This window comes from Lepidochelys olivacea (genome assembly GCF_965140295.1).
Source record: "Lepidochelys olivacea isolate rLepOli2 genome assembly, chromosome: 22".
NCBI lineage: Eukaryota > Metazoa > Chordata > Testudines > Cheloniidae > Lepidochelys > Lepidochelys olivacea.
The window spans coordinates 21,136,445-21,153,348 of record NC_140432.1 but is presented as its reverse complement, the minus strand read 5'-3'; the positions used below and the strand labels follow the sequence as shown (position 1 = coordinate 21,153,348).

The following is a 16,904-nucleotide window of genomic DNA, read 5'->3' as shown; positions in this document are numbered from 1 at the left end:
CATGGTTTAAAGCACTGGCTTCTACTGTTTCTGTAACATCTGCTGCTAAAACTGTCAGCATCAAAATAAAAAATGCAGCTTGTGTGATACAGATCTGAGGATCACAATCCCCAGCTATAAACACTTTAGCAGACCAAACAAAAGGGTTTCATAGCCAGTAGACATTCCCAAGCACTAGTCCTAAATGACCAGAAAAAAAAAGTTTCAATCCAAGTTAACCTGGTATGGTAAAAGATGCACATTTTCAAGTGTTATGAAAGCAGCACAGGGGTATAACTATTTCCTTGTGTGTGGTAATGCTTGAAGAGGGATGGCCTCCACGCAGCTAGATACTAACTGATCCTTTCTGCACAGCTGGCAATGCTAACAGGATGGGGACAAGCTCACACTGTAAACACCACTAACAGAGACCACCACAACTCCACATCATTTCCTGGTTTTATTTTGTCAAATACTGTTACAGACTTAGGAGACAAAAAAGTGAAACATAAGACTACTAAAGATTAGTCTTCAAACATTGTATCCAATCAGGCTGCCTCTGCCTATGATCTCACCGATGTAAAACCACATCAGCACCTCTGTGGCCACCAAACCGTTCCTCAGAGCTTCCTGAAAGAAAGAAAGCCACAATTTAGAATGTTTGCTATTGCAGTAACGTCTCCCTTTGCTTTGTTAACCATACACAAAGTTTGGTTGTGATGGCAAGAAAGCCACCCATGTTAATGAGGTAGCATCTTTAGCTAAAGCAAAGAATGCTATTAACAATTTACTCTCCCCCACCCAAGCAATCATAGTACATACTAAAGTGTGCTCAAGTCTTATAGCTTAGCTGTCAGAGCCCTTCAAAGAGAATACTGTAAAGCATAAATACTGAAAAGACCATCCAAGTTTTAGTGCCAAGCAATACACTAGACCTATGAAATAGCTGTTCAGTACTGGTGGGCAGATCTGGTACCTATTGACATTTGAGTCACGTGAATGGATGTCGAAGAAAAGCCGGCTGCCAAAAAAACATCTATGCTCTACTAGAAGTGGTAGGATTAAGAAATGAAAAACTGTTACATTAAAAATGCTATTCAACACTTAACCTACAAATTCTCCAAGTGTTTCACTCCTTAATGACAACAGCTCTATTGGTTTTTAAGCTAGGATGCCAGTGGTTCAATAAGTTCCTGGAAAATATTACCCTGTACACAAAATACCTGCAGCTCTTAAACTGTATCTGCCAGACTCCAGAGAAACATGCAGCAGACATGCGATGCTTCAGGATCATAAGATCAGACCTCTGCTTTTTAGCTAATTCTGAAGCAGAGACGACCCATTTTTATTTAAAAAGTTATTTTGAAGACTGACACTATATAAATGAACAAGGTTTTCAAAATGCTGGAGGTAACTTCAGGAAGAGAGATTTAAATGTGAAGCGTTAAAGGGGCATCCATCAGAAGACCTGGACTCAGCAATTAAAGAACCAGATCAGCAGGTAATAAGTTCAGAGAACTAGTCTTCATTTTGCACTCCCATTCCTAAGGGAAAGAAGTCTATTACTGAATGACTTTACAGATCAAGAAGGGGGTATTCTAGTTGGAAAAGGGGCCTAGAAATTACTGGTTTGTTGGACCTTGCTTTATTATTTATATTGTAGAAGCGCCTGGAGGCTAACCCCATTATGCAATACAAGAACAAGGGGACATTCAATGAAACTGAAAAGCAGCAAGTTAAAAAACTAATTGAGACAGAGCTATTTACATGGGTGACATGAATATTCAAATTTGTAACAGATATTTGCAAGAGTTGGGAAGGGAATAAGGCGCTATCTAAAAACTAAGAGTTAGAAGGCAACTTTCCATGGGACAGGTTATCACATAGCTACCCAACTCTAGGTTTTTGCACCTTCCTCTTAAGTATCTAGTACTTGTCGCCATCAGTGACAGGATCCTGGACTAGGAGAACTACTGGTCTGATCCAGCCTGTCAATGCCCACATTCCTATTAAGGACAGAATATTTTAGGGGGAAAAAAATGGATCTATGAGCCAAACCCAAAAGAGAGTTACAGCCCTTAGCACAGGGATTCTCAAACTGGGGGTCGGGACCCCTTAGGGGGTCACGAGGTTATTACATGGGGGGGTCGCGCGCTGTCAGCTTCCACCCCAAATCCTGCTTTGCCTCCAGCATTTATAACGGTGTTAGATATATAAACAAGTGTTTTTAATTTATAAGGGGGGGTCCACACTCAGAGGCTTACTATGTGAAAGGGGTCACCAGTACAATAGTTTGAGAACCACTGCCTTAGCAGGAACAGAACATAGCCCCACCCCTCCTCTTTGCACTGTAGAAGGTAGCAGTGTTTTAAAACTAGCCTTAAGCTTTTGGTTGTTATTGCAAAGGTCAAGCAGCAATTCCAAACTAGTCAATTATCCAATATCCCTTCATACCACACTACATGCTGGGCTGGCTATGTTGATATTTCTATTAGAAGTGTGACAGTGCATTCAGAAGTCCCTTTGACAATAAGGCAGCTGCCCACACCAAATGGAAAGATCAACAGCTGGCCATACTAAAATGTGTATAAAAACTCACTAGGGAAAAAGCCACCATGAGGCAGAAGTGATGTTTGTCCAGTCAAACTTCTTTTTTGTCACAGAATGAGCTCACTGAGAGCACAGGTTCAGCCTGGCTTTATCAACAACTTGTCTACCAAATTAACTGTTCTGTCCAAATAGCAAGCACAAGTCACTTTCTGGGCTGCTTTTTATGCTGCTAGATGTAGCCCAGCTAAAAATGTGTTAACCAGCATGGCTGGAGAAACCCCAGGGGAAACATGCTTCTGTTATTCACATCCGTTCTTATTTAGCCTGCAGTTACCTTGACTGTGAGCTGTGCGAGGTGACCAGACTGAAAGCTTTTGACCATAGCTTTCATGCTGTCAATGGCCTTGGGGATCTCAGCGGGGGTTGGAGGAACCAGCTCAACCCTGGCATAGTGCCAAAATGTGGCCAAACGAGGCCTGGAGTAAGTCACAGCAGCTGGAAGAGAAAAATACCAGGATGAATCCACTGGAGGCTAAAAGAAACAGATGTGTGGGCTGGACACAAATATTTATTCATGCATCACATTCATTTCCTGCTTTCACCAAACATGCACCCAGTCTCAAGAGTCAGAGCTGCTCCTTGGTAATGAGCATTTATTTAATTTTTTAAAATACAGCTCTAACCAACCATCCTGTGCTCTGGCTGCCTATTCCATTAATTAATTAATTAAAAGTCACAATATGAACATGAAGGACTGCCCATAAATATATCCACCACTGCCCAAACCCTCAAACTTAGAAAGGTGAAATAAGTGGATTTAGCAGCAGGCTCAGAAGGTTAACAGATCTGGACTCTGGCCAACCAGGTGTGGGATGATGATTTCAAATATCAAAGACTCCTCACAGAATACCCTGCCAGAAGCTCACTCATTTATACTGAGGAAGCTCCAGCTCAAGCACCTCTTCTGATCTCAACTGTGGCAGCACCTCACAAGGAGAGAGGCAGTCTCACAAGTAACCAGGTCCCAAACCTTTAAGGGTTTTTAGGTGAAAATGAACACCTGGCATTCCACTCCAAAGCTTACTGAAGCCAGGGGAGATTATTGGTCTAATGTGCTCTCAACATCCAAATCCACTTAAGCAGGCTGTATACAACATTAAAGGTACAGAACATGTGTATCACTAGGAACTCAGCCATTCAAGGAAGCCTGTATGAAAAAGTTTATCATGTGATGAACCCAGGTCAGTACCTAGTTCTACCAGCTGGTTGTGAATTGTCAGTCAATTAGCTACAAATTTAAGTTGCCAGATAATGATTAGAAAAAGAAGATAAATATCATCACTGTTCTTTGCCAGCAGAGTGTGTTATGGACTTTAACTAATAAAAATCTTCTAAGGGAACATTTTAGTTGCTCCTATTCTTAAGATGTCATGCCTCAACATTGGAAGCATGAATAATTAGATGTTAGAATTAAACTAGTCAAACCATTTTAATAAGAACGGCCATATCAGGTCACACCAATGGGCCATCTGGCCCCGTATCCTGTCTCCCGACAGTAACTAATGCCAAGTGCTTCAGAAGGAAAGAACTGAATAGGCAATCATCAAGTGATCCCTGTTGTCTACTCCCAGCTTCTGGCACTCAGAGGCCAGGGACACCCAGAGCATGAGGTTGCATCCCTGACCATCTTGGCTAACAGCCATTGATGGGCTTGTTGAAACAGGTTTTATTAAGCTTTTCCTAGTTAGGCAGCACAACTACCTCTCCCCAAAAGTTGCAGAAGTGGTAATATGAAAACAATGTTATTGTTTCAATCAATCAGAACTCCTGCAGCATTCTACACCTAAGACAATATCCCTGCATAGGCTGAGAGCATTTAAACACAAAAGAGTTTAACTACTGACAATTATGCTCTATATGGTGCAAAAGAATTAAAACATTAGGTAAACTTCAATCTATGTGGCCTGCAAACTACATCTCTCATACATGTCTCAGTACACACCCTCTCTCTCTACTATTAGAGTAATTAACACTGTGGTGGAAATTCTCCAGTCTCCATAATCACAGCTGAATGAAGTCTTTGCTCATGAAGGTAGATTCCATCTTTTGTTTTAGAATAAATGACCTTCAATTCAGCATATGTTTGATAAAATCAATATTTTTAAATTTACAAAAGCATTCTGAGTGCAATTGGATGCTTGTACATTAGTAATTCAAAGGGGGAAACCCACCCTCCAAATTAAACCCAGCATAAAGTGAAATTTTCAGAAAAAGAGACAGACACTCTGCACTGCACCCAAAAGACCAAAAATTCAGTCTGTTAGACCAACTGAGAAAGTGAATTCCAAAGTCAAGGGCCTTTGCTCCACTGAAAGCCCTTACACCAAATCCCATGCTTTCTTCAACTGCCAGGATAGTTGTTTTGCAGCACAATTTAGAGTATAGCCAAGGTCTTCAAACCTCAAAAGATGTTCAACCTAGAGTCTAGCCTATATAGTCTATGCCCTTTACCCTTCAACAGTTGAGGCATTTTCAGTTGTGGATATTGTGAAGTAGTTTGATACTACGCCAACAGAACCACTTATTTTAAACTCACAGAAGTAAAAGAAGTTTTGTTAATGACAACCTCATATTTAATACCCTTAATATTTCTTGGCCCTCAATAGGTCATGCCTTGTCTATTTTTGATTCTTCTTCAAGACACTTCATTTTGCTCTTAGAGATACTCTCCCCAGCTGGACAGGCAGATTGCAGTATTTTTAAATGAAAACCTATTACAGAGTAGACCATATATTTCATATGGAAAAGAATCCCAGATAATATAGGCAAAGCTGCATTGTAATTACAAAGCTCTCACTGGCTGAGATAGCTACAAGTGGAAAGACCCAAAAGTACAAGATAAAGTTGGTATCAAGACTAGCACAGAACAAAAAACAAGAGGAGGAACAGGCAGAATTCTTAAGAGCTGATACAGCTTGTTAGCAAAAACAAAGTTTATATATTTGCTATTAGCAACTCACTATCCTGATTCCCTATTTCATAGCTATCTGTCACATCCATTACGCTCACAGTCCACCACATCCTGCACCACACAGCATTTCCCTTATCACTACATCCTAACATCAAATATCGGAACCAAAGTTAGTGCACCCTGTACATCTCAATCTTTGTCTTTAAAGATACAGGTGTAGGAGCAGGGGAACAGCAGTTCTAATTTTGTTTTATACTGCTGCTCATCACCACAGTATCTGTGCACCTTACATGTAAAGCTGGTAATAGCAAAATCCATAGTAGACTTAATGGAATCACTGCCATGTCCCCCCCTTTTTTGGGGGAGGGGATTCTGATTTATTTTTAATTTTTTTTTGTTGTTAATTTACTGTTTTGGTTAAAATTGGTTTATTTCAGGTGGTTTGGGATTGGTTGGTTTCTTTTGGGTAGAAGGAGGATGTTGTGAGGATCCATCTTATGGTGGAAAGGCCTGATTTCAGAAAGTATTAAGCACTCACTCCTCTCAGACTTCAGTGAGATTTACAGGTGCTCAGTATATCTGGAAATATGGCTATTAAGCATCTGATCAATTGCCTCTAACCCCTTTCCCCATTACAACTGGAATGCCTTGACAGACATGGGCCTTACATTTAAAAGGCTCATAATAAGCTCGTTTTCTCTCCACCATTTTTGTTTACTTGCCCATGTGATAAAGTATTGAACTGGAAAAGGATACATGGACTCTACTGCATGACCTTTGAAAGTCACTTCATATCTGTACCTCAGTTTTATATCACTAAAATAGGAAAAATACCTTACTTTATAAAGCCCTCTGAGAAGTATTAATCTGAAGAGGAGTTATACTTAAAAAAAATTCTCTTTATCATAGATATAAACTGAAATTGGTCTATGGTTATTCTTCCCCACCCCTTAGCATTTAGTAACTACTTATTGCAAACTCAGATTTTGTCATCAATAAAATCCTGCAAAATCTTGTAATAGCCAAGTTTCTCGGTTGTTTAGTTTTCCCTTTTCACTGACACTGAACAACAGTATGACATAGCCTTTCGCTGTAGCTCACGAAAGCTTGCGCTCAAATACATTGGTTAGTCTCTAAGGTGCCACAAGTCCTCCTGTTCTTTTAGCTACTTAGTGTTCACTTTAAGCTTTTCTTTTTTCTTAAGCTAAAAATATGCGGCTACAAGGTACAGAGAGAGAGTCACTTGGACAATGACAAAAACCCATTTCTTGCAACCGAAGAAAGTACAAGGAAGTAGAGGCCTCGACCCTCTGACACGGGTGGACCGATCCAGGGACAAAGGCCGTCCAGCCAAGCCTCCCACGGAGCCAACACCTGGCGATGCGCTCACAACTTAGACCGGGGTCGTGAATTATTTTGCCAAGTCCCAAATTTCTTGGCCAAGGTCCAGACCTCAGATAAACCGACCACAAAAGAAGATCATAATACGCACACGAGGTTTCAGAGACCGCCTGGCGGCCTGGCCCGGGCTCCCGCCCGCCGAGCTAGGCCGCTCCCCGCGCCCCGCGCCGAGGCCACACCGGGTCCCCCCGCGCTGGGCGCGGCGGCCGCGTTCACACCGGACTAACCGGAGCAGCGAGCGCTCCCCGCGCGGAAGGGGCAGGGCAGGGCTGGCCAGGCCGCTGCCGCCCGGCCCCGGCCCGCTCTCACCGCTCGCTAGCTGCGGGCCCTTGGTGACGACGCGCTGGATCAGCCTCTGGGCGGCCTGGGCCATGGCGGAACCGGCGGCAGCGGCCGAAGAAGGAGCCGGAGCCTGAATGTCACCTACAGCAGGACCCCCCAAGGCCCCCTGCGTCAGGGCTGCCCGGGCAGCGCCTAACGTCGCCGCCACTCGCTACGCCCCCAGACGGCCCGTACGCACTCCCAGCCCTGCGGGGAGGGGCGGCGGGGGGGGGGGGGGCAATCGTCATTTTCTTCCCCGTTCAGAGTCAACATTTTGATCAGGCGCCCGCCAAGGCCACCTATCGGCCATGAACGGCTGCTCACGCGCAACGTAAAGCTGGTCTCTTCGAGGGAGCCAAAGCGGCGCAGGCGCAGAAGCCTCCTGCAGAAGCTCCTGTGTCCCTGCCCACGTGCTGGCCCTAGCAGCCCTCTCGCTGCAGCCAGCAGGGTTTGGGCTGCCGGCCAGGCCAGCGAGCTAACGCCTGCGGCACGCGGTGCCCTTGGGGCAGCCCCCCCAGGCCGTGTTGCCAGCAGCGAGAAACCCCATGGAGAGGTTCGCACCGTTTGCAAGAAGCAAGTCATGCTGGTTACAGTTTTGGGATTAGCCTCCAAAACGCCAGGTTTCAGAGTAACAGCCGTGTTAGTCTGTATTCCAAAACGCTTGCCCCCTCTCAAGGGTACTTGAAAAATTTAAGATTAAATCCTACCACTTTCATGATTTAGCACTCTCAGACTCCCCCATTTCTTCCCATTTGTGTTCTCAATGGCTCTAAGGCATTTGTAATGAACCTATCACTGCCTGAGCTAGGTAAACACTACACCATGTTTTGGTTTAGGAAAGAACAATTATAGCAAGTCTCAGTGACCATCTTGGTGAAGTCCTCTGAACTAGAAACCTGTTGCTGGGCTGGAGATAGAAAAATAAGGAATGATTTTTGTGGAGGCTGCCTTGTGCCTGTTGCCCTGGATAGCCATCCCTGTAGTACTCCCTCCCTCCCAGCAGAAAACCCCCTCTTCCCACAAGCTGAGTAGTAAGCCTACCTCATGCATAAATATAACTAACCAACACACACCTGCCCCTCAAGAATAAAACGTATATATTAAACTATTTATTTAGCCTCAAATTCTGGTAATCCTAGGTTTGCATGAGTGCATATACATATGACCCTCAGGGAAGGATCCTTATGTTTTAAGGTCTTATCTAGTAGGCTCATTTTAACTGATTCTTTAAGGTAACCTGCACAGTAAGCCCAAGCTTCACTCTTAGTTTTCATTATAAAAATTTCAGCTGTTTCTGCATTTCTTGTTGCAGACATGTCCCCAGTAGAAGGGTATGGTTATGACCAGCTAGGGAAAAATCAGCTTAATAGTTGTATACAACAGCAGAGATAAGGTGTCACTTGAGTGAGAGGAGTTACACCTGCCCCAGATCCCCCATTCAGAACAAGCTCATCTTAAGACCAAATATGCACTTCAAAGAAACTTGAAGCTTGACATTTTTATTGATAAAGCATGTGTCTAAGTATATATACACACTGGGTACATATTAACATGCACAAAGTACAGTATAAATGTAGGCAGGATTTATAGTGTACTTGTATGAATATGTATACAGTCTATGCACAGACAGTGCCGTTTTCAACAGGCTCTCAAACCTAGCAGATGGTCATTACTAATTAAGGTTAATTTAAATGATGTGGAGACTCAAGGAACCCTAATTAGAGAACAGCTTGTCCTGTGTGTCTGGATAGGTCAAGTTCCTGCATGGTTGCCCCTTGAGCAAAACAGCAGGTAACAGATTAGCTGTCCCCGACAGCCAAGTGAGAAGCTTTTCTAAAACCAGTATCATGTTTTTCCAGCACGACCTCCCTCATCCCAGTGAGAGTTTTGTTATAGCAGCGGCTACATCATCCAACTATCCCTAAGAGATTCACATCCAACTTTTATATAATGTTCTAAATGTTTTGATTTCAGTGCTGCCCCACTGCCATGTACCATGCTGAACACAAACCCTTGTACACAACCAATATTTACAGACAAAATTGCATAAGAGAACCTCTTCCATCCTCACAAGCCTCTAATTTAAGAGCTGCTGTGAACAAAGGTTTTTTTTTCACATTAATCATCATATGATAGAACATTACATAGTTTAAACAAGTCTGGAGCTAAAGCAGCAGTAACAGAGAGGAAACAGTCACAAGGAAGAGATTGTTGGTGGTGGCTGACAGCCGCATAGATGTGTGACATGACAGTCATTAAGAACAGTGAACACTGTGAAGAACAAACAGAAGAAAATTAACCAGTGGCCAACAGAGCAAGAAGGGACTTAGGATTCTTGGGCTGAGAAACTGTAGTGCAGTTGAGGTTTCTGATATTATTGAGACGTCTTAATGGAAAGAAACAAAAAATAGAAGGGGATAAAAGGAAGGGCCTAAACAAGAGGCTCCTGGTCTAGTGGCAATGCACTAAATGCAATCTTGGGGACAGAGTGCTGATTCACAGGTTCTCTGAAGCACCAGCCATTGTCTCTGCAAGGGGACTTCACTCTCTTGCAAACAAATTATTGTTCATTTGTGTCAGGATGTTTTTTCGTTTGTTCATTTCAGTGTGTCCTCCAGCTGCTCCTTCTGCTTTTTCCTCTCTGCAAGCCACTGCTGGATCTTCTCTTTCAGTTCTGTGTTTGGTCTGATCTGGTCCATAGTGAGGGGGCTCCGATTAAAAGGATCTGTCTGGTCACTATAAGAAAGAGAGGAAAAGTCAAGGAGACTCATTCTCTGACAGTACTGTCCTATGATTAAAAACTAATGTTATGAAGCCAAGAAACAAGGACCAGAGACTGGCACAGCCCCTGTTCCTTCAAGTGAATCAGACCTGCCTGTGGACAATGAGCCACTAGGTATAACCATTAGGCTTCACCCAAACATCCCCCAGAAGACTGATCCTTCAGAAATGACACCATCATTCACATTCTCAGTGGTACACTTGGGGCTTAAAATTTCAAGGAAAGCAGAACAGGTTCACGGTAAGCACAAGTACCAGAGTATACAACAGTGCTTTAGAGAAAACTTAAACCACAACCCAGATCAGTTAGCAAACCTCTGACTCTTAACACACAGAAGATAATTACTTAGAGACAGACTGAAATGTGCTACTATTTGGATGAAAAAAGCAATCTCATGCTTTATTGGAAGACATTTCTGGATTTTATCTGTACTCACTAAGCTGTCCAACCTATCCACTGACTTTTTAACAAACCAGGGTGAAGAAACACCTGCAGTTTCCCCAATGTTGAAATCACCTTTAAATAAAAGAAAAAGTATTAATCTCCTCCCCCCCCCCCCCACAAACACACACACACACACTTCAGTCTGTAGGCCTGAGCACCTCTCATGTGCTTTATTCCATCAAAAAACATGAGTCTGGTCTGCGCAAATCTGGACATGGATGCAACTTGTAAGTTTGAGAAAGCTGAATTCCACAGGGTCCAGGACACAAAAATTGCACACAGCTAGATAAATGGTTAGCTTTTGAGAGAAAGATGGATTACAAAGCCAGTTCCAAATATAACAAAGCTAAGAGCCTAGACTCTTGAAATTTGGAAAGGAGACTATATGCATACATGGGGGATGTCCACTCGGTCTTGCCTGAATCTCTGAGAGCAAAAACACTTACCAACCCCTCCCCAGCAAACCCTTAGTGAATCACTAACTCCTCACTCAGACACCATTAACTCTTCTCGAATACCTGAGGAGATGCCTGGCTATAGTTGACCTATCCACGGTGACTCGGGAAGATGGCAGCAGCACAGGGTCAGACATTAAAGTGCTCATGATAGGATCAAGGAATTCATCACATGCATCTGCATAAGTCTCCTCTTCCTGCTGCTGTCGGTCTGCAAGAGACTGGTAGATAGATGCACAGCTATTAACACTAGGTTTTGTGAAGCTTTGTTAAGCAGCTCAAGTTTGCACATTCGCAAAGGAGTAGAGCCTAGCAATGCAGAAAGTCTGGCACGACTTCTCACTTGCGAAGTACTTGGCAGAATGTGTCCATGAACATAACTGGATGCTCTACCAAACCTTTTGGTTTATATCCAGAGCTCAGATATCAGCATGGCTAAAACTGCAGGAACCCAGAAGACACAACACAGCTGTGGCATGCAAATAAACACTGGGCACACAGCTTTGCTTCGCAAACTCCTGAAGTCTAATGGTTCTTTAATTTGCATAGTTACAGTTGTTAAAGTATTATCAAAATGTAAATCAGTTCCTGGTTTCAGTTTCAGACACAGCAAAAGCATCAAGAATATAACTATCTATTGGAAGACAGGAGTTACCAGCTTTCCCTTAGCTGGACAGAAGCCTTTCAGGGCAAAATCGGGGGTGGAAGCTTTTAGAAGGAGCGCAGCCATTGCTACTGACCAGCATCATAGTTGGAAGAGCATGGCTATCACTACTGAGCAGCATCATGGTTGTAACTTTCCACCAAAACCTGCACTGATGCGAGACTGACTAGCTCTGAGGGGGTTTCCAGAAACTGTTACAGCATACTGTCTTGTCTAGGTAGACTAACCTCTTTGCATCAGGGATCATCTTTTATTGGCTTGTAAAACACCATGCATGTTTACAAAGCTACGTACACGTATTACAAGCAGGGATGGTATTCTTAACCTATTGTTCAAGTTGCCCAACACTTCACATAGTAAGACCCTGTTTACATTGTTTATAACTTTGCCTATCTTGAACTGTTTGGGCTGGAATTTTACATGGCAGGTGTCTGTCTCAGGCTTAATTTTTTTGGAGAATTTCAGCCAAAATGGCTCAGCCATCTCCAAGGATGAGGCTAGAAAAATAAGTTGTTATGCCCCTGTTCAAATATTCTGGCGAGCTTTTCTTTGAAAACCTCTAGCACTAGAACACTTTGGAGATGGGACTTGAAATCTGGCAGGGGCTGGCCTGTGTATCAGCGAGATGCCTTTTGCCATCCCTGTGAGCGAGAATCTGCTCACGTTTGACCTTGGGGAAAAATTGCAGTTTACATATGCTCATTAGAGACTTCTTAGATATTAACACCTAAATTCCCAGAAGATTTTCTGTCTGCACTGGACATGCTACAGCCTGGATCTGAGCAGGAATTTACCCAAAACTGGGGCTAAAAATTGTTGTGTAGACATTGAGGCTCAGGCTGGAGCCCAAGCTTTGGGACCCTCCCACTCGCCAGGTCCCAGAGCTTGGGCTCCAGCCCGAGCCCGAAAGTCTGCACAATGATTTTTCAGCTCTGCGAGCCTAAGTCTGCTGACCCCAGCCAGATGTGTGCCTTTTATCCCTGTGTAGACATAGTCTCAATGACCCTGCTGCTACTGCCGCCCAGGCAGTGAGTAAGAGGAAGCTGCTTAGCCTGCATGCAGAGGGGGACAAGAGACAGACCCTGTAGAGGTGGGGGAAGCAGACTGGCACAAGGAGGATGGGGAGACAGATTGGAGGGGAGAGGGAAGCTGGGAGTCAGAGTGTGGGAGGAGACAAGGACTGGCTGAGCAAGGGGACTGGAAACCAATGGATGGGGGAACAGGAGATAAATCTGACAAGAAGCCAGGATGCACCATGGTGGGGGAGAAGTGGGACTGCCAGGGCAAAGAAACTGGGAAATGGAGTCCTGGGACAGAACGACACTGGGAATGGATGAGGAGCCCAGGGAGGTATACTGGGACTGGGAGCCAGAGTGAGACTGAAGAATGTGAGTAGGTGTTGGGGGGTGGGGGTGGGGGGAGAACAACAATTGAAGGCCACGGGAGAAAGAAAGAGATAAATCAGATAAGGAGCTGAGGAACAAATTCAAGAACTTTCATAGTAAAATATTAATAGAGAACTCTGCTTAGAGGGACCATCGATAAATGGATGAAATCACCAACACTGTCCTCCTCCCCTCTTACTCCTCTCACCTTGATCCGCTCAGCCAGGTTACTGAAAGCCACTATCATGTTGCCAGGCTTATTGATTTTCTTTAGGACTCTGACCGTCTGAGCGAACAGTGTAGGCGAATAGGAGCGCCCATCCTTGGGCACTGTGGCACAGAAATTCTCTTCATCGCTGAAGCACAATTGCAAAAAGAAAGAGAACGTAAGAGTTGACATTTGTGAAAAAGGAGTGATTTGCTAGGCTACAGAAACATCAACCCGCACAACAACTGAATTACTTCAGTAAACATATACAGGAGATGGCAAAGTGAAAGAAAGACTCCTCTCCATAACAGCTAAGTCTTTTCTTCTAGCTGGTCTCCACACTGGGATAGGTTTTACAATAGCTACAACAATATTTAAACTCTGCTACTGCTGCCAGGGTTGTAGGTGTTTTCCCTTGCTAGCATGGATCATTTGGGAGTGGGTGTTTTAAAACCCTATTAAAAAATGTGTTATATCCTACCAGGGACAAGAAGCCAGTGTATAGCATAGCTTGGCTACCATGATTTTCAAAAAAAAAAAAAAAAAAAGACATACATACATTTTCACAACATACAAAACCACCGCACAACACACTGGCCAGGAGATTGTGAGAGAACTCTGCTAACCACCACCATGTTTAAACACGATCACAGCTTGCAGAGTTCAGCTCCCAATGTAAACAGAACTACATATATCACATGAAATGGCATTATACCTGCCAGATTTCCTACAGAAAAGTCTGCTATACTTAATATACAGACTCTCCATTATTTGGAGTCCCTCTTTAAAGCCTTAAACATTTATTTGATCAGATGAGGGGTGATGGTTTAAAAACAAGTTTTAGAACCCAAAATAATTTCCGGTTGGATTTATGCTGACTGCAGTCAACTCAGGATAGAATTTGGCCCTCTGCAGCGTCCTGCTAATGGAATTACCAGGATAAATACCCAGAAATAATTTTTCTTTGCCACCCCACAACATGAATCCATTCTGTAACAGGGGTCCTATTTCTCCAGGACTGCTGCCCCCCTGCAGCTTCTCACACCCTCACATACCCAAGGTTTAAGTAGATGTTGCAGATGTCAGAAACGAGCTGCTGAGGTTTGAAGTCAAACTCGCTGAAATCCTTGACTTTTAACGCTCCCATTTTAGGACCAACCAGGTGCTGCAGGAAGTAGTTCAGCATGGAGATGATGCGCTCAGCAAGGAAAGGGTGCACAAACAAGGACTTAATCTCTGGAACAGAAGCCAACAACTCTCTGAGCATCAGAATAAATCAACCCTTCTGCATCAACCCCTTAAACCAGGCAAAGCTCCCCCAACCACTGCCACTCTCTGATTCCCAGCCAGAAAGATTTGCTGTCCATACCTGAGGTCAGAAAGGCCAGGGTTCCGATGGTTTCATTGGACATTATGTTGTGGAAGCGAGCCAGCTGACCAAACATTTGCAGACTGGACTCCTTCTCCCGACGAGCCTCCTGGGACAGGTTGTCCCACTCACCACGGTCCTTTTCTATCTGCTGAACTTTTATTTTACTAAGGTACTGTAAAGATAAAGCAGAGGAAGTGAGCTATGGTCTGCTTAGTAAACCTGGCAAGCTCAGAATGCTTTCATCTCCTCTCAGATGGGAAATCATTCCATGAGTTCAGTAGGTCTCGGGAAGTCTCCTAGAAGGCAGACATGCACATCAGAGAAACATCACTACAAAATTAGCAACCCCAGGAAAGAGGACCTGGGTTGAATTGGACCATGGAGGCACTCCTCTCTTTCCTTGAGGGTAGGCTGAAGCCCCTTGACAGAGCAGTTTGGGGGAAGCCTTAACTACTGCTGCCTGTGATCAATGTGGTTTGTAGATAAACAGAGGGTTTAAGTCTCTGGTACTTTCAGTTGGGTATTTGTCACCAACACCAATTACACAAATAAATCAAAATCAAGAAAGGAAATAAATTAGCTCAGGGTATCAGTTGAAGTTCTGGGTGCCAGGCACAACAGAACTCAAACTTCCAGACTGGGCCTTTCCTTTGCCAGGTCAGCACAAGTTCTCACGTGCTTCCTACTACCAGCAGAAGTGCTGACTGATAGATTCCAAAGAGAGTTTAGTTCACTGTGGCTGAACAAGACAGCAGCAACAATTACATGGGGCCTCAAAAAGGATCAGGGAAACTAGGAGAGAAAAACTGGTAGGTGGGCGGAGAAGGACTGAGTAAAGAGTGAAGCAGATTAATCAAGGATTTCATTTTTTGGGGTTAAATAAGATTCAGCCATAACATGGAAGTAACTTTTAAGTTTCTTCGCAGCTGTGGATCTCTTTGTATTCCCAGTGATGTAGTGAACCTCACACAGCAGGGTTCCAGGTCACAACAAGTCCCACAGCGAGCCAACTCTGCAATGACAGGAGCTCTTCTCTCTTAGTTTACACAAGGCTCCCATGGCCACATACGTTTAACAAACGAAAACACAGAACATTCATTTAAACCACAAGCAACATTAGGAAGAACCTATAAACATTCAAACAGGCCTACGCTGCCTGACTCATCTGCTAATCCCCAGGCCCACACTTCCACCACGGGACATACAGCTGAACTCTCCAAACAAAGGGTCCTTTTTATAGTAGCAAGAAGCAGCTCCAAAAGGTGTGGTTAGAAAATAATCACACGCTGGGGACAAAGAAGTTCATCTGGGTCTGATGCCTTGTAAGCCCAAAGGACAAGGCTGTCTTGAGACAGCAGCACCTGTTAAGATAATAAGGCTTTTGCAAAGGAAGCCAGAAGGATTTGGTAATCACAAACTGCTTATGCTCAAATAAATTTGTTAGTCTCTAAGGTGCCACAAGTACTCCTTTTCTTTTTGCAAACTGCAAGAAGACTCACATGAGCCAGTTATAGTTCAGATAAGCAAAAGGCAGACTTCCTCACGACTGTGCCAATATACTTCAGTCCTGACCTGAAAAACCTTCTTTTGCTTTGGCTTCCTCCCTCTCTCCAGCCTCACCAACCCAATACTGATCTTGGTCTGCAAGAGCCCTGGGGTTCTAGTCCCAGGTCCCAACACCGTTCTCCAAATGTCCTTCGATCATGCCCTCCAGCACCTCTCACTATTCCACCTCTTGGCTTCTCCTGAGCAGATGATCAATGTAGCTGAACTCTGCCAAACTGCTTGGAGAGCATCTGATGTAGACAGACATCACTAGGAGCTAGGATGAGCCTAATTTCACTTGTGATATAGGTCTGGTATTTTAATCAGCCATCTCAAATACAAGAGCTGTGCCTGCTTCCGGTGTCACAGCTAGAGCGCCTTCCAAGCCCTACCTGTATGGCTTCATCCAACAGGAAAATGGCATCGTTCATGAGCAAGTTAAGGAAGCGTAGGAAGAGAGGAGGGTTCATTGCCTCTAGGTTTTCCGAGGCATAATCAGCCAGACCCTACAAGTCACACACAGAAATGATGAGTTAATGCTCCACCACAGTTCAAACTTAAGGACACAACTCAAGACTTAAAACAGCATTGTACAAACCAAACAAACTACTGATGTGTTTATCTTAGCTTACCTTTATACTTTGCCGGTATGAATCTGTCCCCCACATGTATCTGAGAATGGGATACATGGGTCGACGATAGTTAAACTTCTGCTCAAACTGATGGGGATCCCCTAAAAAAAAAGCAAAAGGGAGAGGAAGTTTCAATTCAGCAGCAAGCATTGGCACTGTATTTTTAACCTCTCTACAGTTCACACTTAGCATCAG

General features: G+C 43.9%; 2 protein-coding genes across 5 annotated transcripts in view; both read right to left on the bottom strand.

The window, feature by feature from the left end:
- Positions 1–420: 420 nt before the first annotated feature.
- On the bottom strand, positions 421–7,369 carry ATP5MG (ATP synthase membrane subunit g). Its single transcript, XM_084611886.1, has 3 exons — positions 7,211–7,369; positions 2,864–3,024; positions 421–609 (listed from the first exon to the last, which is right to left on the bottom strand). The coding sequence occupies exons 1-3, from the start codon at positions 7,272–7,274 to the stop codon at positions 511–513; spliced, it is 324 nt and encodes a 107-aa protein (XP_084468012.1). The 5' UTR covers positions 7,275–7,369; the 3' UTR covers positions 421–510.
- A 1,336-nt stretch (positions 7,370–8,705) lies between these two features.
- The window catches only part of UBE4A (ubiquitination factor E4A), a 30,780-nt gene continuing 22,581 nt past the window's right edge, over positions 8,706–16,904 (bottom strand). For all 4 annotated transcript variants that reach the window (XM_084611857.1, XM_084611860.1, XM_084611858.1 and 1 more), the window contains exons 14-20: positions 16,710–16,810; positions 16,470–16,583; positions 14,530–14,704; positions 14,216–14,396; positions 13,161–13,308; positions 10,967–11,124; positions 8,706–9,958 (exon numbers count right to left, since the gene is read on the bottom strand). In XM_084611857.1, coding sequence (XP_084467983.1) covers positions 9,820–9,958; positions 10,967–11,124; positions 13,161–13,308; positions 14,216–14,396; positions 14,530–14,704; positions 16,470–16,583; positions 16,710–16,810 — 1,016 coding nt within the window. In that variant the 3' untranslated portion in view covers positions 8,706–9,819. The remainder of the gene's footprint in view (positions 9,959–10,966; positions 11,125–13,160; positions 13,309–14,215; positions 14,397–14,529; positions 14,705–16,469; positions 16,584–16,709; positions 16,811–16,904) is intronic.

Coding starts and splice junctions, on each gene's coding strand:
- ATP5MG (XM_084611886.1), bottom strand. CDS start 7,274: ATGGCCCAGGCCGCCCAGAGGCTGATCCAGCGCGTCGTCACCAAGGGC. Junction 3,025..7,210: donor GGGCCCGCAGCTAGCGAGCG/GTGAGAGCGGGC, acceptor TTTCTCTTCCAG/CTGCTGTGACTTACTCCAGG. Junction 610..2,863: donor TCGCACAGCTCACAGTCAAG/GTAACTGCAGGC, acceptor TCTTTCTTTCAG/GAAGCTCTGAGGAACGGTTT.